We start from the raw sequence: 16849 nt of genomic DNA on the forward strand, positions 1-16849 counted from the left end.
AAAAACCACACTATTCCATAATTAGAACATAAAATATATTCTCAATGAATCAATAATACAACAGCAGTGTTATTTTATAAATGTTCACTAATATATTGTTGTAAGCGACATACGTTGATACACAATTTTCCTCCGCGTATCCTTTAAATAACATAACTTTTACAGTCATTATTGGGTGTAATTTTATGTAGTTAATTTCGCGTTTATTATTTCATTTAATCTGTACTACACACACAAACACAGATTTCGCCCTATCGATCTGTCCCTGTATAAATAAGCCATCCGAGTTCAACTTTCCCATTCGTAACTATATAAATAATGTAGGAACAGTCTCACCCTTTTTGTATACAGACGGAATAACTAAATTCCCTACACATTCAACAAAAAGGCTTCGGAAAGAAAAATACGAGCGAGGAATACGTAAGAAGGAACAAAACAATACATTATGTTAGCACGTGTGTTCACATCAAGCCAATTAGTGCAATACTGGAAGTATCTACCTTTATTAAATATGTACATATATATATATTTTTTATATGTATATTTACTAAAGATCTCAAATGTTGAAAAAAAAGAGTAATTACTAAGTTTCTTGTCGTTTTTTCTCCGTTTTGCTTGTAAAATCTTTGTAGAGCACCAACAGGTTACGATTACGAAATATACCTGAAAATTACCTAACAATATCAACAAACAATATTATAAGTACTTGTCTGGATTTGAATCCATGATCTTTAGTTAAAAACACAAGAATCAATTTCGCTTTATTATAAAATAAAAAATAAAAACAAAAAACTGATAAAATTCATTCGAGAACATTCTACGACAATTGACTGTACCAAGGACAGCTTTAACATGATCAACCGCAGAACCAAGTTACAAATACTTATCGAAGCGTATTCGAGTATTGACAATAATTGTGCAGACTCACAATCAATACATGTCCTTGCCAAGTGAAATGTAAAATGGTACAATTTGCAGTCACACAATTCACTAACGATGTCATAAGGCCGCGCTCGTAACGTGACAGTAATGAGGTAGGTAAGGATTTGGTACAGTGCGAGCGATCGATATCTCTGACTCAGCATTTTCACCTTTATCCGTTATATCTGAAAAGTTTTCTTTTTTTTTATTTAAAGCGCGTGTAAGAACCGATTCAGCCTGATGGGTAGAACACCCAGCCGCTATTTAATTTGTGTCTCCAATTAATCTCGAAGAAGTACGTGCAAGTATGACAGTCACATCCACATTTGGAACAGCGTGATGGCAGTCATAATACATTCTCCTCCAGAGCAACCGAAAATTGTATTGCAAATTGTATAGTATTGGCATATAAAGGGATCCCAAACCTTACTTCTAAATTTGAATATCAGGATATTGGTGATCCCTACATCTCGACATACCGACATAATCAATATATTGGTGTACGATAGTTTACTTGGTGGTAGGTCTTTGTGCAAGTCGAGGTAATAACCTCATCATATAATCTACCGCCATCAGCAATATTTAGTATTGTTTTTTTCCGGTTTGGAATTTGAGTTAGTGAGATTGGTGGCACTTTGGGGATATAAATAATGGTTGAAATTTCTTACGGCACCGATATCAATGGGCAGTGGTGAGCACTTACTGTCAGATGGCATCTTTGCTTGTCCGTCGTGGAATAAAAAAAAAAACGTATACACTGTGCATATACCAATACAGTTACTGACATTCAATTTAGTCCAAATTAACAAATAATGTGACTTATTTGAATATCTGAAGCATACCATACGAATTCCTCAGATGAATGAATTATAGTTAGAGATTCCTTTAACTATGAAGATAAAGAAATATGGCATATATATCATAGGCATCGAAGGTGTAAATATACGTTTATATTTCTTCCATTGTCTATTGGTGAAACTGCTTTGTTCATCAGAATTCCAAGAACAAGATCTTATTTTATAATTTTCAGTAAAGTTGGAATTTCCAGGATTACGAAGATTTGATAGAAACCAAATGTTTAGTTGTAAAAAAGTAAACTCATGTCATAAGTACGCGTTCATTTGTGATATAAATATAATTTGAGATCTTTAACAAATCTAAATTATTTTTTTTACATTCCATTACATTCTAGAAACTTCTGTACTACTTTTTCGTTATTTAGGAACTGGGCACTAAAAGCCATTGAATAGCAACCACCACTCAAAAAAGTGCACAAGAACTAAATGAGTTACGCAGATCACCTGAAAATAACTTTAGAGAATCACTGGATCCAAATATATTAGGACCAAGTGAAGTGGCGCCAATTAGGGGAGACCACTGTCCAGTTGTGGACTTTAACCTGATGGTTAGATTCATTATTTTTACGTTATTTCCTGCAAAACGTTATTTGTTTTAATGCGAGACTAGTATTATTCAAACATGAAGTCATAATGATTTTAATAAATAATGCTATTATATAAATGAAACAATGTACAATAATAATAATTTCCTATTATTCGCTTTATATGGAAATAAATCCTAATTTTAAATTCCGTCCGCAGGAACATCCAATTCCATAATAATGACAGTGCAAAATATGCAGTACAACGGCGTAAACATCGATTTTTATACTCATCTCTTTCTATTCGCGCTTTTCTATCATACACAGAGCATAAACGTTAGAAATGGCAAATGAATTTATTATAAAATCGGACAGTAATACGTCTGTCTTTTTTCTTGCCTTGTTTTCATATAAAAACTTTGATTTTTTTTATTTTATTAGTTATTTGACAACATCACATACATTACTCTGATCCCAATGTAAGTAGCTAAAGCACTTGTGTTATTGAAAATCAGAAGTAACGACGGTACCACAAACACCCAGACCCAAGACAACATAGAAAACTAATGAAATTTTTCTACATCGACTCGGCCGGGAATCGAACCCGGGACCTCGGAGTGGCGTACCCATGAAAACCGGTATACACACTACTCTACCACGGAGGTCGTCATAGTTTATTAGTTGACACTGATATTCTGTTAAAAATCAATTTCCATCTTACTCGTGATCTAAAGTAATGTTAAAATATAACTTGAGGCGATTTACAATTTTGATGCGTGCAAGTTAAGAGTAACTGCCTGTTAATGACCAACTGGACTCTCGGACCCTCTCCCTCTCTCCCTTATGAGGGAGGGTCTGCCATGCTGAATACAATGGCAGATAAGTAGATTCTCATCTACCACCAGTAGGTTTTTACCTTTACCGCCGAGCACGATATGAATTATAATAACAAATTAAGCATACGAATTCAGTGGTGCTTCACGTCACAAAATTTGATAAGTATATATAATATAGTATATTAAATTCTATAATTATTGTAGTCCAAGTCGCATGAGTTTGAAGTTCTTCTTTTACAGAACTGTACTAATTTTATGTAACGGAGTTATTTGAAGTTAAAAGCAATTTTTATATAATCATCACTCGTTTGCTCAAATCAGAATGATTTTGGTGTCGGCGCCGTTTTGTTTGTTGAATGCTTTGTCTTTGTCTTAGAATGTCCTCGCCTCTGTTTGTTGTAGCTTAAGAGTGTGAATAAATACTATTAAATATATTGTTACAACCTGATCAACTTTCGTTTCTGTTAAATGAAAATAATATACGAATTTGAAATATGACCAAAAGTACCTACAGTTTAGGTTGTATCGTTTCTAGCTTTAATGCTTACTATGCCATTTCTAATAAATCCTGTCTTCTGGTTTCATGTAGATTATGATAGCTGGAAAATATATGAAATATCGTATCTCAGATCAGATGTGATGTGATGTGTTTTAATTACTTGATTTGTTCTGCTTTGATTAATTCGCTAATACGAAGTCACTGTCATCTATCAAATATCCAGCAAAATATAATATGCCCATTACCAAAAGATATTTTAATATTCATTTCTACAAATTCATAACAAAGAAATTATCTGTAAGCTAAATAAATTGAAGCGCATTTTGGACATGACAATAAAAAAATAATTACGGAATTCTTTATAGATTAGACAAACCGTCTATCTTAATTGAACGTCGATAATAAACAAAGCCGACGAGATTGCTTCAAATGATTTACGAGAAAACATTTAAATGGTACAAATTGACTAATTCAAATGTTTTAAAAGTAAATTATCTTTTGCAAATCTGTAATAAGATGACGTTAGACCTAACTTTGAAATATTAGTACCGTCTAAAATGTTATTATTTAATAGGTTAGATCCAAATGATCGATATATTCGTGTTATGTTTGTATAGTTACGCATGTGGGTGCAGCTTTACGTGCGAACCAGTCTATTTTGGCACCACCCATTCATCAATTACTCTATCAACAAACGTCAATATTTTATGTTTTGTTTCTATGTTTAACAAAATATGATGGGGGGATGTCCCTGTGAATAATATTCGTGACTTTAAACCGAAACATCAGTGGAAAGACGAAAGAGATCTGTTTATAGTTCGAGTTCTAAAATGTTTCTAATTCATATCGGATTCAGTGAAGGAAAACTTTGTGAGGCTATCCCTTTGACTTCGAATTAATTTTCAACAATTAAGTTTACTATTATAATAACAGTGTAACTACAGACATAAACGACATAACATATCAGTTCCCAAGGTTGGTAGCGCCTTGGAGTAATACAGGATAGTTAATATTTCTTACAGCGCCTAAAGGCAGTGGTGTAATAAAAAATATCTTACCTCAATCCTTATACTCGCAGCTCGGTAGGCTCTATCAGCTGTGTTTTGAGCTTGGCATGTAAAAGTCTGGTTGTTATGTTCGTGTTTTGGAGGCAATCTTATCACTGACCTGGTAACAAATGACATCAACATTAATTTATAATATTTAAAGAAACATTTCTATCAATTTCATGTTATGGATAATGAAATATATTAGTTATATAATTTCTACATCAAAGTGTACAAATAATTTTAAAAAGATGATAGTATGTTTTGCGTATAAAGCTTAATTTACATTAAAGAAGAACCGAATCACGAGATAAACATGAGCTCGAAGCACCATAGATTGATAAATAAGATTCTTTGATATTTATAGGTTGCAATGTTGACGCTTAAATTACCCACCTCGCTGTAAATCTCTGGCCATCACTCATAGGCTCCACGGTATACGTCACACCCTGCGTCAAAACCCCAGCGTTGCTGTCCACCCACGTGATCTAAAATTGAACAAAATTAATGATACTATCTAAAGTTTACCTAAAATGTAAGTTTACCCAATATCAATATAAATTAAGTCCATGAAATAATTGGGTCGTTATATTATTTTTCAGTGTTCTGCAAAAGCATGTTCATATAGCGGTTGAAATTAACATGTTACTATTGTTTCTTTTTTGTTTTTAAATCACACTTAATCTCGTTTATAGCGACCATACAAAACAAAATGTATGTGTGTGTGTGTCTTCGTCACTTATGTATAGATTGTTTATTTTTGTTTTACATGATTTACTTTTGTATGTATAACAATTTTATACGAAAATTTAATGCATGGAAATGTGTTCGATATAATAGTCTTGTTTTAAAAAGGGTAAAGTTGACCATGACCTACTCAGTTATTGTTCAAGCTTTACGCTTATTTTGAAGGCAATAGAATACTTCCATTTATATTTTTTAATTTGCTAATAATCTTCAAAAATAAAATAATATTACACATCTAAGACATAAATATTACTTTGATTATTTATACACATCGTGTTCCCTTACAAGGAAGAGAAATTAAATTTTAAAACTATATTGGATCAGCTTTTAGATCAGATCCTAAATAAATATTATTTCATATTACACAAAACATGAATTAACACAAAAAATAAATTAACAAATATTTCATGTGATTTATGGATAACTAAAACAATGATAAAGATATAAATTTAACAATCAAAGCAATTGGTACAAATTATTTACATATCTTGACGAAGACGAACAAAGAACAATTAAAATTAATATGACTGCACCTATTCGAGTTTATTCCAACGTTAAAATGTTCACATGGCACGAATCTTTTATTAAACAAGCGAATAAAATAATGACAGCCACAACCACTGGACTGTTTGCATGCTGTAAATATTTCAAACTCTAAAAGGTTATTCTCGCTGGAATACTCCTGTTTCGTCGCGACATCATATTCAATTTAACTCCTAATTGTGTCCTGTCCCGCGGGCTAAATATCTATTCACTATATTTAAATGGATTAAATGTTTCGTTGAACTTATAACTTTTACAAACAAAATAACATAATTTCAAATCAACATCAGTTTTTATAATTCGTTACGTCAATCGAGAAAATTTCGCTAGGACGGCACAATTTAGAATTTATGTGTTGTATAGTCTGCAAGTTATATAGTATTTGATAAAATTATTAAAGTTAAAGATAATTTTGAACACGACAGAATTAACAGACCTAATAATGATGAAGTAAAAAAGACAAAACAAATTAAAAATCTAAGAGTGGAAACAAAAATTGTAGCAATTAATAAATTTGAAGGAAAGTTAGAAAAGGGTAAAAGTTCAACCACTTGTATTTAAAGTCTCGCTAATTTAAGCAACAAAAATGTTTGCGAGTCATTTACTCGCCGAGACTAAAAATTTAGCTGACATTAATTAGTTGTAATCACACGCCTTTGAAATAAATATGTTTTCCAAGCGATATTTAAAAACCTATTACTAAAATACTTATGATTAATTTAATAGAATGGAAATAACTAAATCTTGTTTGTTTTATTTGTATTTTAGGTAAATAAAAATAAAATATTAATATTTTATTTGCAAATAGAGACTTAAACAGTTATTATTTTCGACTGCGAGTTTTAAAGTACAGAACGTCCAATACAGCCTGATTAAATAATAAAAGAACCAGCACACGTTTTCACGTTTTGCAAATTAATTTAGTTCTTTGTTTATATGTAAATTATATAACTTATGCAAAACTAATATAATTCAATTCATATTTAAATTTAGAACATTTAACCTTTCGCGTTATTTCTTTAATAACTGCAAGAAACACACACCGAACTATACCTTATCATTTGAAATTGAGTATAAATTATTATTATTTAGCTTATCGTGATAGTAATAAAGATCAATTTGCTATGATAAAATTTTAGTTGTTGACAATTACTCACCTCAGCGGGCGGTTTCCCTCCAACAGATTCGCATTCCAAATAGATCATTCGGTCCACTGTCAGAGAGAACACTTTCCCTTGTAAAATTTTTGGTGGTTCAGGCGGCACAAGTACAGTCAGACGGGCATAGCGTGACCTAATAGCAGGTTCACCTGTACAGGGGTTTTAATATATTTCAGTGAGTGTACGCTTGGTATATAGTTGTTGAGAATTGATACATTCTAGTTTAGTTTTTGAACGTGTTGTTTTTAGCACTTTGCGTACGGAAATAGTTTTTTGCGTACGAATCTATTTTTATTTGTATTTTCGCAATATAAATAAAAATGTATTTTAAAAAAGATTTTTTTTTATTTACATGGATGGAAAATTTTGATTTCCAATATTTTTATCCAATATGTTTCATCAATATTATACGAGGGTTTTTTGGTCCGATAATATTTGAAAAATACGGTCATAAAATGATTATTTTACAAAATGTTATAAAAACTATTCTAATGCAAAACATCTCTTGTAAACATATTTTTAAAAGATTGATTGGCAAACACTCGATTCGTAAATGATTGATTTGCAAATAATAACCAGAGTGCTGTTTTATTAAAAAGTAATTCTAACCTAAACAATATATGTATATATTTTAAATTTTATTTTGTAAATATCATCATCAGACGATATTCCAAATCTTCTGATGATGATATTTCATTAGTTAGAATATCGATGGAAATAATTCCAAAAACTTCATCACCAATTGAAATCACAAACATTATAAAAATCACTACTAATTACTGACTAACAATTAGCAACTAAAATAATGATGATTTAAATCAAAAAGAAATTCAGTTGTCTAAAAGTACATAATCTAATTATTATACTCTTACTTAAATAATATACACTAAATGCATTTTTCATCAACTGATTCAAAATGGTGCAGATCCCGAGGTTCTATGTTCAATCACCGGGTCGGGCCAATGAAGAGTTATTGGAGTTTTTCTGTCACGAGACTCTCAGTAGAAATATAAGCATTCCTTACAACATCAATCATCAATCATCGCCTTGGAAACTAAACTGTTATGTCCCTAATGTCTGTCGTTATACTGGTTGATTCACTTCTCAAATCGGAACACAAATTGATATGTATTACTGACTTCCCCAGACGGGCTCGCAAAAAGCCCTAACATCCATTACAATGACTAAATAAGACTAATAATACTTTAATATGCTATGATCAGTTGGCTATTTCTTTAAGAATGGTTACCAAGCTCTAATCAGTTAGAAAGACATTGTCATCAAGGATTTTTTTTTGTTTTGTATTGTGTGTTACTTGGCAAATACTCTGTCTGGTATTTGGTAATAGAAAAAAAATAGCGCCCCAGTATAATTTTTCGACTTTTCGGAGTTGGAATTTTCGTACTTTAACGTATTTTTTTTGTACAGCTTCATAGCGAATAGGACCAATTCTTCAGGTCACAACTTACATGTAAAACTAAAAAACTACGAAATTGTTAAATCAAATAAAAAAAAAATGGAACATAGTTATGAACTTATACAGCACATGTAAGAAAATTTATAAGTTGAAAATGCGAAAATATTTTAGTTGGACGTTAAAAATTCTCACTTAGTTTATTATTACAATACCTAACTCGCCGTACTAAAATATTTTTCAAGCCCTAATGCCGGCTTTGCTTAAACACTTAGGCTAAAAATATTCAACTCTTAAAATAACTAGTACCTTTTGCAGCTGAAGAGTTTGAGGTGGAGTATAAAATGTTTATAAATTTAACGTGGGTCCAGTAGTGAGATCGTGTAATTATTTTTTACTTGTACCAATTTATCTGACTTTAGTTTTTGTTTGAACTAAAGCTAAGGTTTGGTTGGCAATATTTGGGTTTTATATTTTATTTTAAACAGCTAGGCGTGCTGGTAAATGTGCCAAAAGAAAGTGCTCACCGCCGCCTGCATACATTGACACTGAAATAAATACATCCCTTTCCAATGCACCACCAATCTCGGCTTAACTCAGATGCTACATCTCTTTTTCCTGTAGTTCTCCGGTCCACCCTTTAAATTCGAACACAACAAAAGGTAAGTTAACTATTATTAGCAATTAATAGCTATAAAATGTCATGATGATCCAAAAACTGTCACCAACTTCAGTTATGTGACAACACATTTGTGACACTAATTCATGTATAAACAGGAAATTACAAAAGAACCACAGAACCTCGGTGAACATAAAGAAACCCTGATATAGTAAAGAAAAGGAATATCAGAAATAATTTAACTTAATATTCAAGAAAAGGAAAACAAATGTGTAGCATTTAGAAAATCTGTATTTTAAGAGTTCAACTCTCATATAATACAAAAGTTTTGTCATTCGGAAAGTTTCATCACGTCTGTAATGTGAAACCGAGCGAAGGTAACGCGCAGCTAACTTCTGAAACAAGTGCTGTGCTTGTGAGATATCAAGTTCAGGGATTAGTGGGGCGACAAAGACGGAGAATTATTTAATATGACGAATTTCAAAACAATTGTAAATTGTGTTTATTCCAAAAAAAAAACGACATTATACATACTGTACGTTTGCTTTACGTCCAATAAAAATGAAATAAAAATAAAAAAGAACTTTGTTGTTATATGAACTCAACACAGAGAAAAATCAAAATCGGTTCATACGCAAAATAGTTATACAAGAACACGTTCTTTCACAATAAATTACGAAAGACAAAGATTAATTCTTCACTTACAAATATTTATACATATACATTTTCCAGTAAATAGTTAACTAATACACAAGCAAAGATACTTATTTATACTGATTATTTAATTTTATTAAGTATTATTTATTATATAGAGACGATGACTAACCACTACTTGTTTGTAAGGTAGTTGTGCAATCACAACTTGGTAGATAAAACCCAATATTAATTCTATTTTTTCCCATAGTAGAAACCTTGCGAATGGTACCCGAGCGGGGGAGAGGGAGGGACCGGGTTATGTGCGATTCCTATTCAGTAAAACCACTGCGATGACCGTCCTTGGCTCGGATCATTTATTCCAACTATGACTTAGTATTGTCATATTCCGGTTGAAGGATGGGCGAGTCAGTAGTCAGTCATTTTTTCATCAGTAGTAGCGAGTCATTAGTCACCTCTAAAACAGTTTAGCTATTAGACTCAAGGGACATATTAGTTCCCATGGTTTGGGGCCCATTTATGAAATGATTCATATTCCTTACAGAGACAATGTGTATGGATGGTGGTGCACATCAGACGACCCAGTTAGCCTTCTTGTATTTCCAAAAAAAATAGCATATAAAAACCACATACTACGAAAGTATTCAGTTGTATAAGAAGTGATTATAAATATGACGACAAACTAATTCCACGAACGAAACTTTGTAATAATATTAAAAAGTTTTTACCGCAAATTTTCACTAAATACTGAAAAATGTATACCCACTCGCGTGTAAGGTGAAAAGACAATACAATCCGAGTTCTCTCCAGATAGTTTTCTATAGAGAAAACTTTGTTACCAACTAAGTTCCAAAGTTAAATAGTGCAAAGTTGTACAATTTAGCCGCAAGCCAGTTGTTCATTGTGCTTGATAAAAAAACATTGCTCCGTTTTCATTATTTTTATGTAAATCTTTATAGTCCATTTATCTCGAAGTCGTCCTGCGAAACTTGATCCTCGTCACTGACACTTCATTCTAGAGTTTGGTCAATTGTTTAAAATGTTTGTATTTAATCAAAAGTAACATTATCTGATTCACCTTAAGAATTGATGAGTTTACTGTGATAAATACTCAAAGCAACAGGTTTTTTAGTACTAGCTATTTGCCTCAAAATTCTACCGGTAGAATAAGAATCTTCTAGCAATGAAACGTATAGATTCGATCTAACAATCGAACTCACTTGTGAAATGTTGAAAAGTTGATATGTTATTTTAATGTATGTATCCTTTAAATAAAATAATGATTACTGATATTGTCGCATATTACTGAGATTTCACAATCGCGTATCAGCAAATACAGGACTTTCTATTTCTTCACTGTATTGGGTTAACCCGACAAGAGGATAAAGGACAAGACAGAATTCATGCACAGAATTGATTGTTTTGTTTTCCGGGGTACGTGAGCGTTACCAAAATGCCAAGTTTTAGGCAAATAGTGATTTGGCGTTTATAATTGTTTTTTTCTTGTAATTTTTCCATTTTTTTTTTTCGGTATTTGCCTCTGTAATATATGAAAATAGAAAACATTAACCTTTTATTGAGCCAACGTCTTTAAACACCAGAACCTCATGTTCTATAACTTTATAAGCTAGCTGATAGAATATAGATTATCTTTTATTTTGAATTTTGCCTCTGCAAAAATGGCTATCAAGCTATAGTCAGAAAAACACAGATTATTTATGAAACTTTATTATAAAATGCAAAAGTTAGAAATAAATATCAATTATTAGTTATCATTTAAAGAAGATTATGAAAAAAAATAGTATTTTTCAATTTCAAACTGAAGTCGAGTCAGACTGTTTGAAAACTTACGAAGCTTATGTCAAGGAACTTTCCAATTAACTCCTAAGTCGGTTAGGCTGAAGTCCTGTCATTAAGTTCTGATTGAGTTTTGATACCAGTTGAATTTTCTGGATTATATTGAACAAGAACTAACTCCTTGTGGGAACTCATATGATAAAACTTTATTCATTTCGACAGGATGGTAAATTGATCCGTTTATTGGACTTAAGATTCTTTTAAAATTATTAGATTTAAAGCTACTTGTGACTTTTTATTATTTACTTAAAATATACTTCGAAAATAAATTATTAGTCTAACTGAAGTCAAGCATGTAAACATTGGGCCTGGGATAAGATCTGAAGCATAAAATTCCACAACGCTACTCAAATGCTGCTGGGTAAACATGTGGCGGACTTTCATCCGAAACGTGCAGGTTTTCTCACAATGTTTTCCGTGACCGCAGAACACGACATTAACAAAAATATACAATCATGCTATAAAAATACAATAAACGTTAATATTCAGTTTAATTTTTAAAAGTAGATACGAACAATAATTAAGAGATTTCAGAGTTTCTCACGACAAACATAAAATGTTAATATTATATTACAAGTTACAACACACTACCGGATGATCGTAAAATTTTACTTGCACCCGTGCTGGCCTGTTCGATACTACACCCATCGGATTAAACTGTTTCTTTTTTTATATGTATCTGCGTTATCTTGTGAAGCGCCCTTTAATGTAAGGCAATGTTTTGACGAAGCATTAAACAAACTATTTCGGTACCACGTTCAGCAATGCATAGGAAATTGAAAATATATTTGAGAGTCACTAAACAATTTAAAGTGATTACTGCTACAACATCTTAGTTGCCATAGTTCTTGGAACATGTGAGGAAAGATTTATATTTTTGTACATTTTTACAATTCCAAAATAATTTCTGACATTATTGACGAGACTATTAAATAACGACCATACGTAGAGAAAGCACTTTCTATAAAATAACTAAATCAGGAATGTTCTTATTAAAAAGCGCTCCATTACTTGAATCGGGATCAAATTTAATTAATACCTCAAAGGAAATAAGAGCACCGATTACTTAAATGCAGACTTTAACTTAAATCTTCAAACAAAAGGCGAAGGGCCCATGAGAGGCACTTGGAGATAAGAATGTACCAACAGAATTTATCAAAAGTCTTACAAAAGCTTATGTAAATTAATTTATAAACCTGTCTGAATAGAGCCACTTGATGCTAAATGAATCGAGACCCCAACAGTTAAGGCCCAAGAGAAAGGCTTATTATGAATTCACATAATTGTCACAATATAAATCCCAAACACAATACATATGGCTTGATACAAAATCTTGGCGCTCGTTGTTCAAATTTATGGTAATTATGAGATGTTGGCAGTCGAGATTATTTAATATTAAATGATTTTTTTGACAAAATTCGAAATTTAAAAATGACACGTGCCATTTTTTTTTATTTGAATAAATGTGGAGACAATGTTAGGTTACTTCTGTTTACGATGTTCCAGTGCCAGTTAGTTGATACAATTGGTGACCGAGCTTTGTGTAAGCCTGTTCACAATGGCTTGCAGGGACTGAATGGCAGGTGGCAGAGACTCATCAGATACATTTACTGCCAAACAGCAAATCTTAGTATTATTGTGTTCCGGTTTGAAGGGTGAGCGAATCAGAATCAAAATATCCTTTATTCCAGTAGGCTTATAAAAGCACTTTTGAATCGTCATGTTACAGTGTTAAATTAAATGTAAAGGATCCGGCAATAAATTTAGTAGTTATTATAAAAATGTGTTTAATATCTACGTGTTTTATCAAAAATCAATATTGACTTCATATATAAACATAAACATAATCAGCCTGTAAATTTCCCACTGCTGGGCTAAGGCCTCCTCTCCCGTTGAGGAGAAGGTATGGAGCATATTCCACCACGCTGCTCCAATGCGGGTTGGTGGAATACACATGTGGCAGAATTTCGTTGAAATTAGACACACGCAGGTTTCCTTCACCGCCGAGCACGAGATGAATTATAAACGCAAATTAAGCACATGAAAATTCAGTGGTGCCTGCCTGGGTTCGAACCCGAAATCATCGGTTAAGATGCACGCGTTCTAACCACTGGGCCATCTCGGCTCATATATAGCGTGCCATTTATTAATAACAATAAATTAATAAAGAATATAGAGTTAATCCAAATGGACAATACATTATGTTTAATTATATTTTAAACTAAATAATACAATAAAATTAATTGAACTACGAATAATATATGAAAATTGTTCCGTTTCGCAAATACGACGAAAATCAAAATCCTTTTAAATTTATTTCATAAATGATTGATAAATTATTTGGTTATTATTAGTCTCATTTATTATTAATTATTAAATGTATACAACAAATTAATTAAATATCAAAAACATTACTTTGATATCGATTAATGAGGCTCGTTTTGGTTCAGGCATTTAATGGGGAAACAAACACACTCATGACTCCAGAAATCATTACGCTCCGTTTTCGGGTAGTCATGTAAGAATTAAGCACATATACGTTTACGTACAAGTCTATTCCGACCACAAGCAAACCAAAAAGCTAATTAAACAACATTTGACAATGAATTGTCGAGATATAATTGGTCTTTTGGTTGGTTGACGAATTTTCGAAAACATTGTGTTTCCCGGAACTTTGGAAGTAAATATAAAGTTGATCTAAAACGTTCAGAGGAATAGTGTTGTTTTATAAATAGTGATATATTAATCAAGAACTATGCCCAATAGCATTGCTAATAGCCGAGCTATGAGTAAACCGGATGAAATAATCCTTCTTCGATTGGAATAGTCCAAAGATAAATACACTCACATAAATAGACTACCCAACACATATATAAGGCACTCAATCAGATTACTGATTGTATGTCTTGTATCTTATTGAATATTAATTCAATACATATACATGCACACATACATAAAAGTGCATGGACATCAAGAATGCAAACAAACAGAAAACCCAATATAATATCCAATAAAATAATATAAACCTCTTTAAATGAATTACACAATTTATGTTACGAATAAATAAAATTAACGTCCAATAATATAATACTGAAGGGTTCATTTATAACGAGTTTCTATCGTGAGATACGCAAAGAAACAAGGCGAGATTTTCAATTTATTAAAAATAAACACAATTTCTCGATACTGGGCGAAAAAGGAAAACAATAGTTGCTTTTCTTAGAGAAGATATTGAATATGGTACAATTTAAAAGAGTTCGTTATTTTATTAAACAATAGATATGAAAGCGAAGTATAAGATTTCTCATCGTGTCTGTCTGAACTCAAAAACTACTGAATGGAAATGATTTTCAATAATGGATTGATTCGGGAGTAAGGCTTAGTTTGTTTTGTGTAAACTCGTTGGTGATATAACTTTGTGCAAGCTTATCTGAATAGGTACCACACACACAGATCTTCACCCAAACAGCAATACATAGTATTATAGTGTTCATAATATCAGAACTCCCAATGTCCATAGGTGGTGGTGTTAACTTAACATAAGATGGAACATAGGTTCCTGATAGCTCATGACCATAAATTACACATTTAAAAAAAAATACAGACTTTTTAGTATTAAAAAAAAAAAAAGTCAAGCGTTTATTTTATGTAATTACAAGGGACACGATATTTTCACCATTCAAATTACTATGAAATTGTCATAATTCAACCTTGATAATAAATAGTTTACCACGAAGCTCTTGTGTCTTGGAGCGAAAATTGCTAGTTATATTTTTTTCCCCAGCTACCAATACCGTTAACAAGGGATTGTTTGAACAAGTCCGTATACTAATAATTATTATGTTACTTCTCAAATTACATCTTGTATCGTGAGACTGTTTTGAGAATGTATTTATGTAATTTCGACGTTGGAATCATTTCGTAGAAATCAACTTTTCGTTTGTAACACGTCATGAGAAACGGTAACGTTCGTTTATTTTATTTGGATCATAGCAATCATTTCCACTCATCATCCAACTAACTATACGTATAAATATATATGTGTTAAGGTCATAAAGTGATTTACGGCTTTTAGAACGCGATCCCAGATAACATACAAAGATCATATTCATATTAAAAATGAATGTTTGATATATGTTTTTGTTTTAAACTAATAACTTTTTAGAATTAGAAGATAGTTGATAAGCACTCTTTGGAAAAGAACAAGTGGCCTCAATATATTTAAAAAAAAAATCTATGATGTATTTGCCCAACAGCGGAATATTATCGGACGTTGAACCCTACATTCTTATTGATTTATAATTTAGAATTGAATTGGAATTAATTCATAATTCTATTTTTTATCAACATATTAATATTTTTTGCCAAGCCGTTTTAGTCTTTAATAATAATGATACTAATGACATTTTTACTTGACAATCTTACCTCTTAAGCCCGAACTGACTTGGCACTGATATTTCGCATCATCTTCTAAGGTAACATCTCTGATGTCCAGCGAATAATCACCTGTAAAGATATTTAGTTAAAATATTTATATTTTCGAAAATCATTATTAATACTTAAAGTACATAATGTTTTATTATTAATAAAAAAAGTTTATCGATCTCTTATTTAACTTTTCAATCTGTAACTTTATTAAACAACAAAAAAATCGATTAATTATTAGTTCAGGTTTCCTCACCAACATTGTGTCTGATTTTTTAATTGTTATTATATATTACTTGTGAATTATACAGATTAGCCAATACGGCTTTGAAAAAAAACCTTCACAGACAGCCAAATGACAGCTTAGTAATTAAAAATATTAAGTACCTCGCTGATTCCAGTGTAATATAAAATGCGTATAAGTCGATTGGATCAATAAATATATAATATATATTCTAAAATAGAACGCCATGCAAGTAATTTAAACTCCTCAATGGGATACCAGGCCGAAGTCCCGCAGTGGAACGATAACAAATTAACCACTCTAATTGTGCTTCTGTCAATTGCTTTTTTTGACAATTATCATTTTCTAAACTACTAAGCGTGGCTACTTTGATAATAATATTATATATTAAAACCTTCTTTGAAACTTTGTATATAAGTAGATTTCAGTTAGGCGTTACAAAACTACATACATATAAATATATATATATATAAAGCCTATGTCATGTTACACAGGCTTTGTTA

General features: G+C 31.5%; 1 protein-coding gene across 2 annotated transcripts in view; it reads right to left on the reverse strand.

Annotated features, from left to right (window-relative positions):
- The window catches only part of LOC113391971 (irregular chiasm C-roughest protein-like), a 92474-nt gene that overhangs the window by 22557 nt on the left and 53068 nt on the right, over window positions 1-16849 (reverse strand). For both annotated transcript variants that reach the window (XM_064219285.1, XM_026628134.2), the window contains exons 4-7: window positions 16103-16183; window positions 7131-7282; window positions 5080-5171; window positions 4696-4804 (exon numbers count right to left, since the gene is read on the reverse strand). In XM_064219285.1, coding sequence (XP_064075355.1) covers window positions 4696-4804; window positions 5080-5171; window positions 7131-7282; window positions 16103-16183 — 434 coding nt within the window. The remainder of the gene's footprint in view (window positions 1-4695; window positions 4805-5079; window positions 5172-7130; window positions 7283-16102; window positions 16184-16849) is intronic.

This window comes from Vanessa tameamea, chromosome 27 (genome assembly GCF_037043105.1).
Source record: "Vanessa tameamea isolate UH-Manoa-2023 chromosome 27, ilVanTame1 primary haplotype, whole genome shotgun sequence".
In the NCBI taxonomy this organism is placed as follows: domain Eukaryota; kingdom Metazoa; phylum Arthropoda; class Insecta; order Lepidoptera; family Nymphalidae; genus Vanessa; species Vanessa tameamea.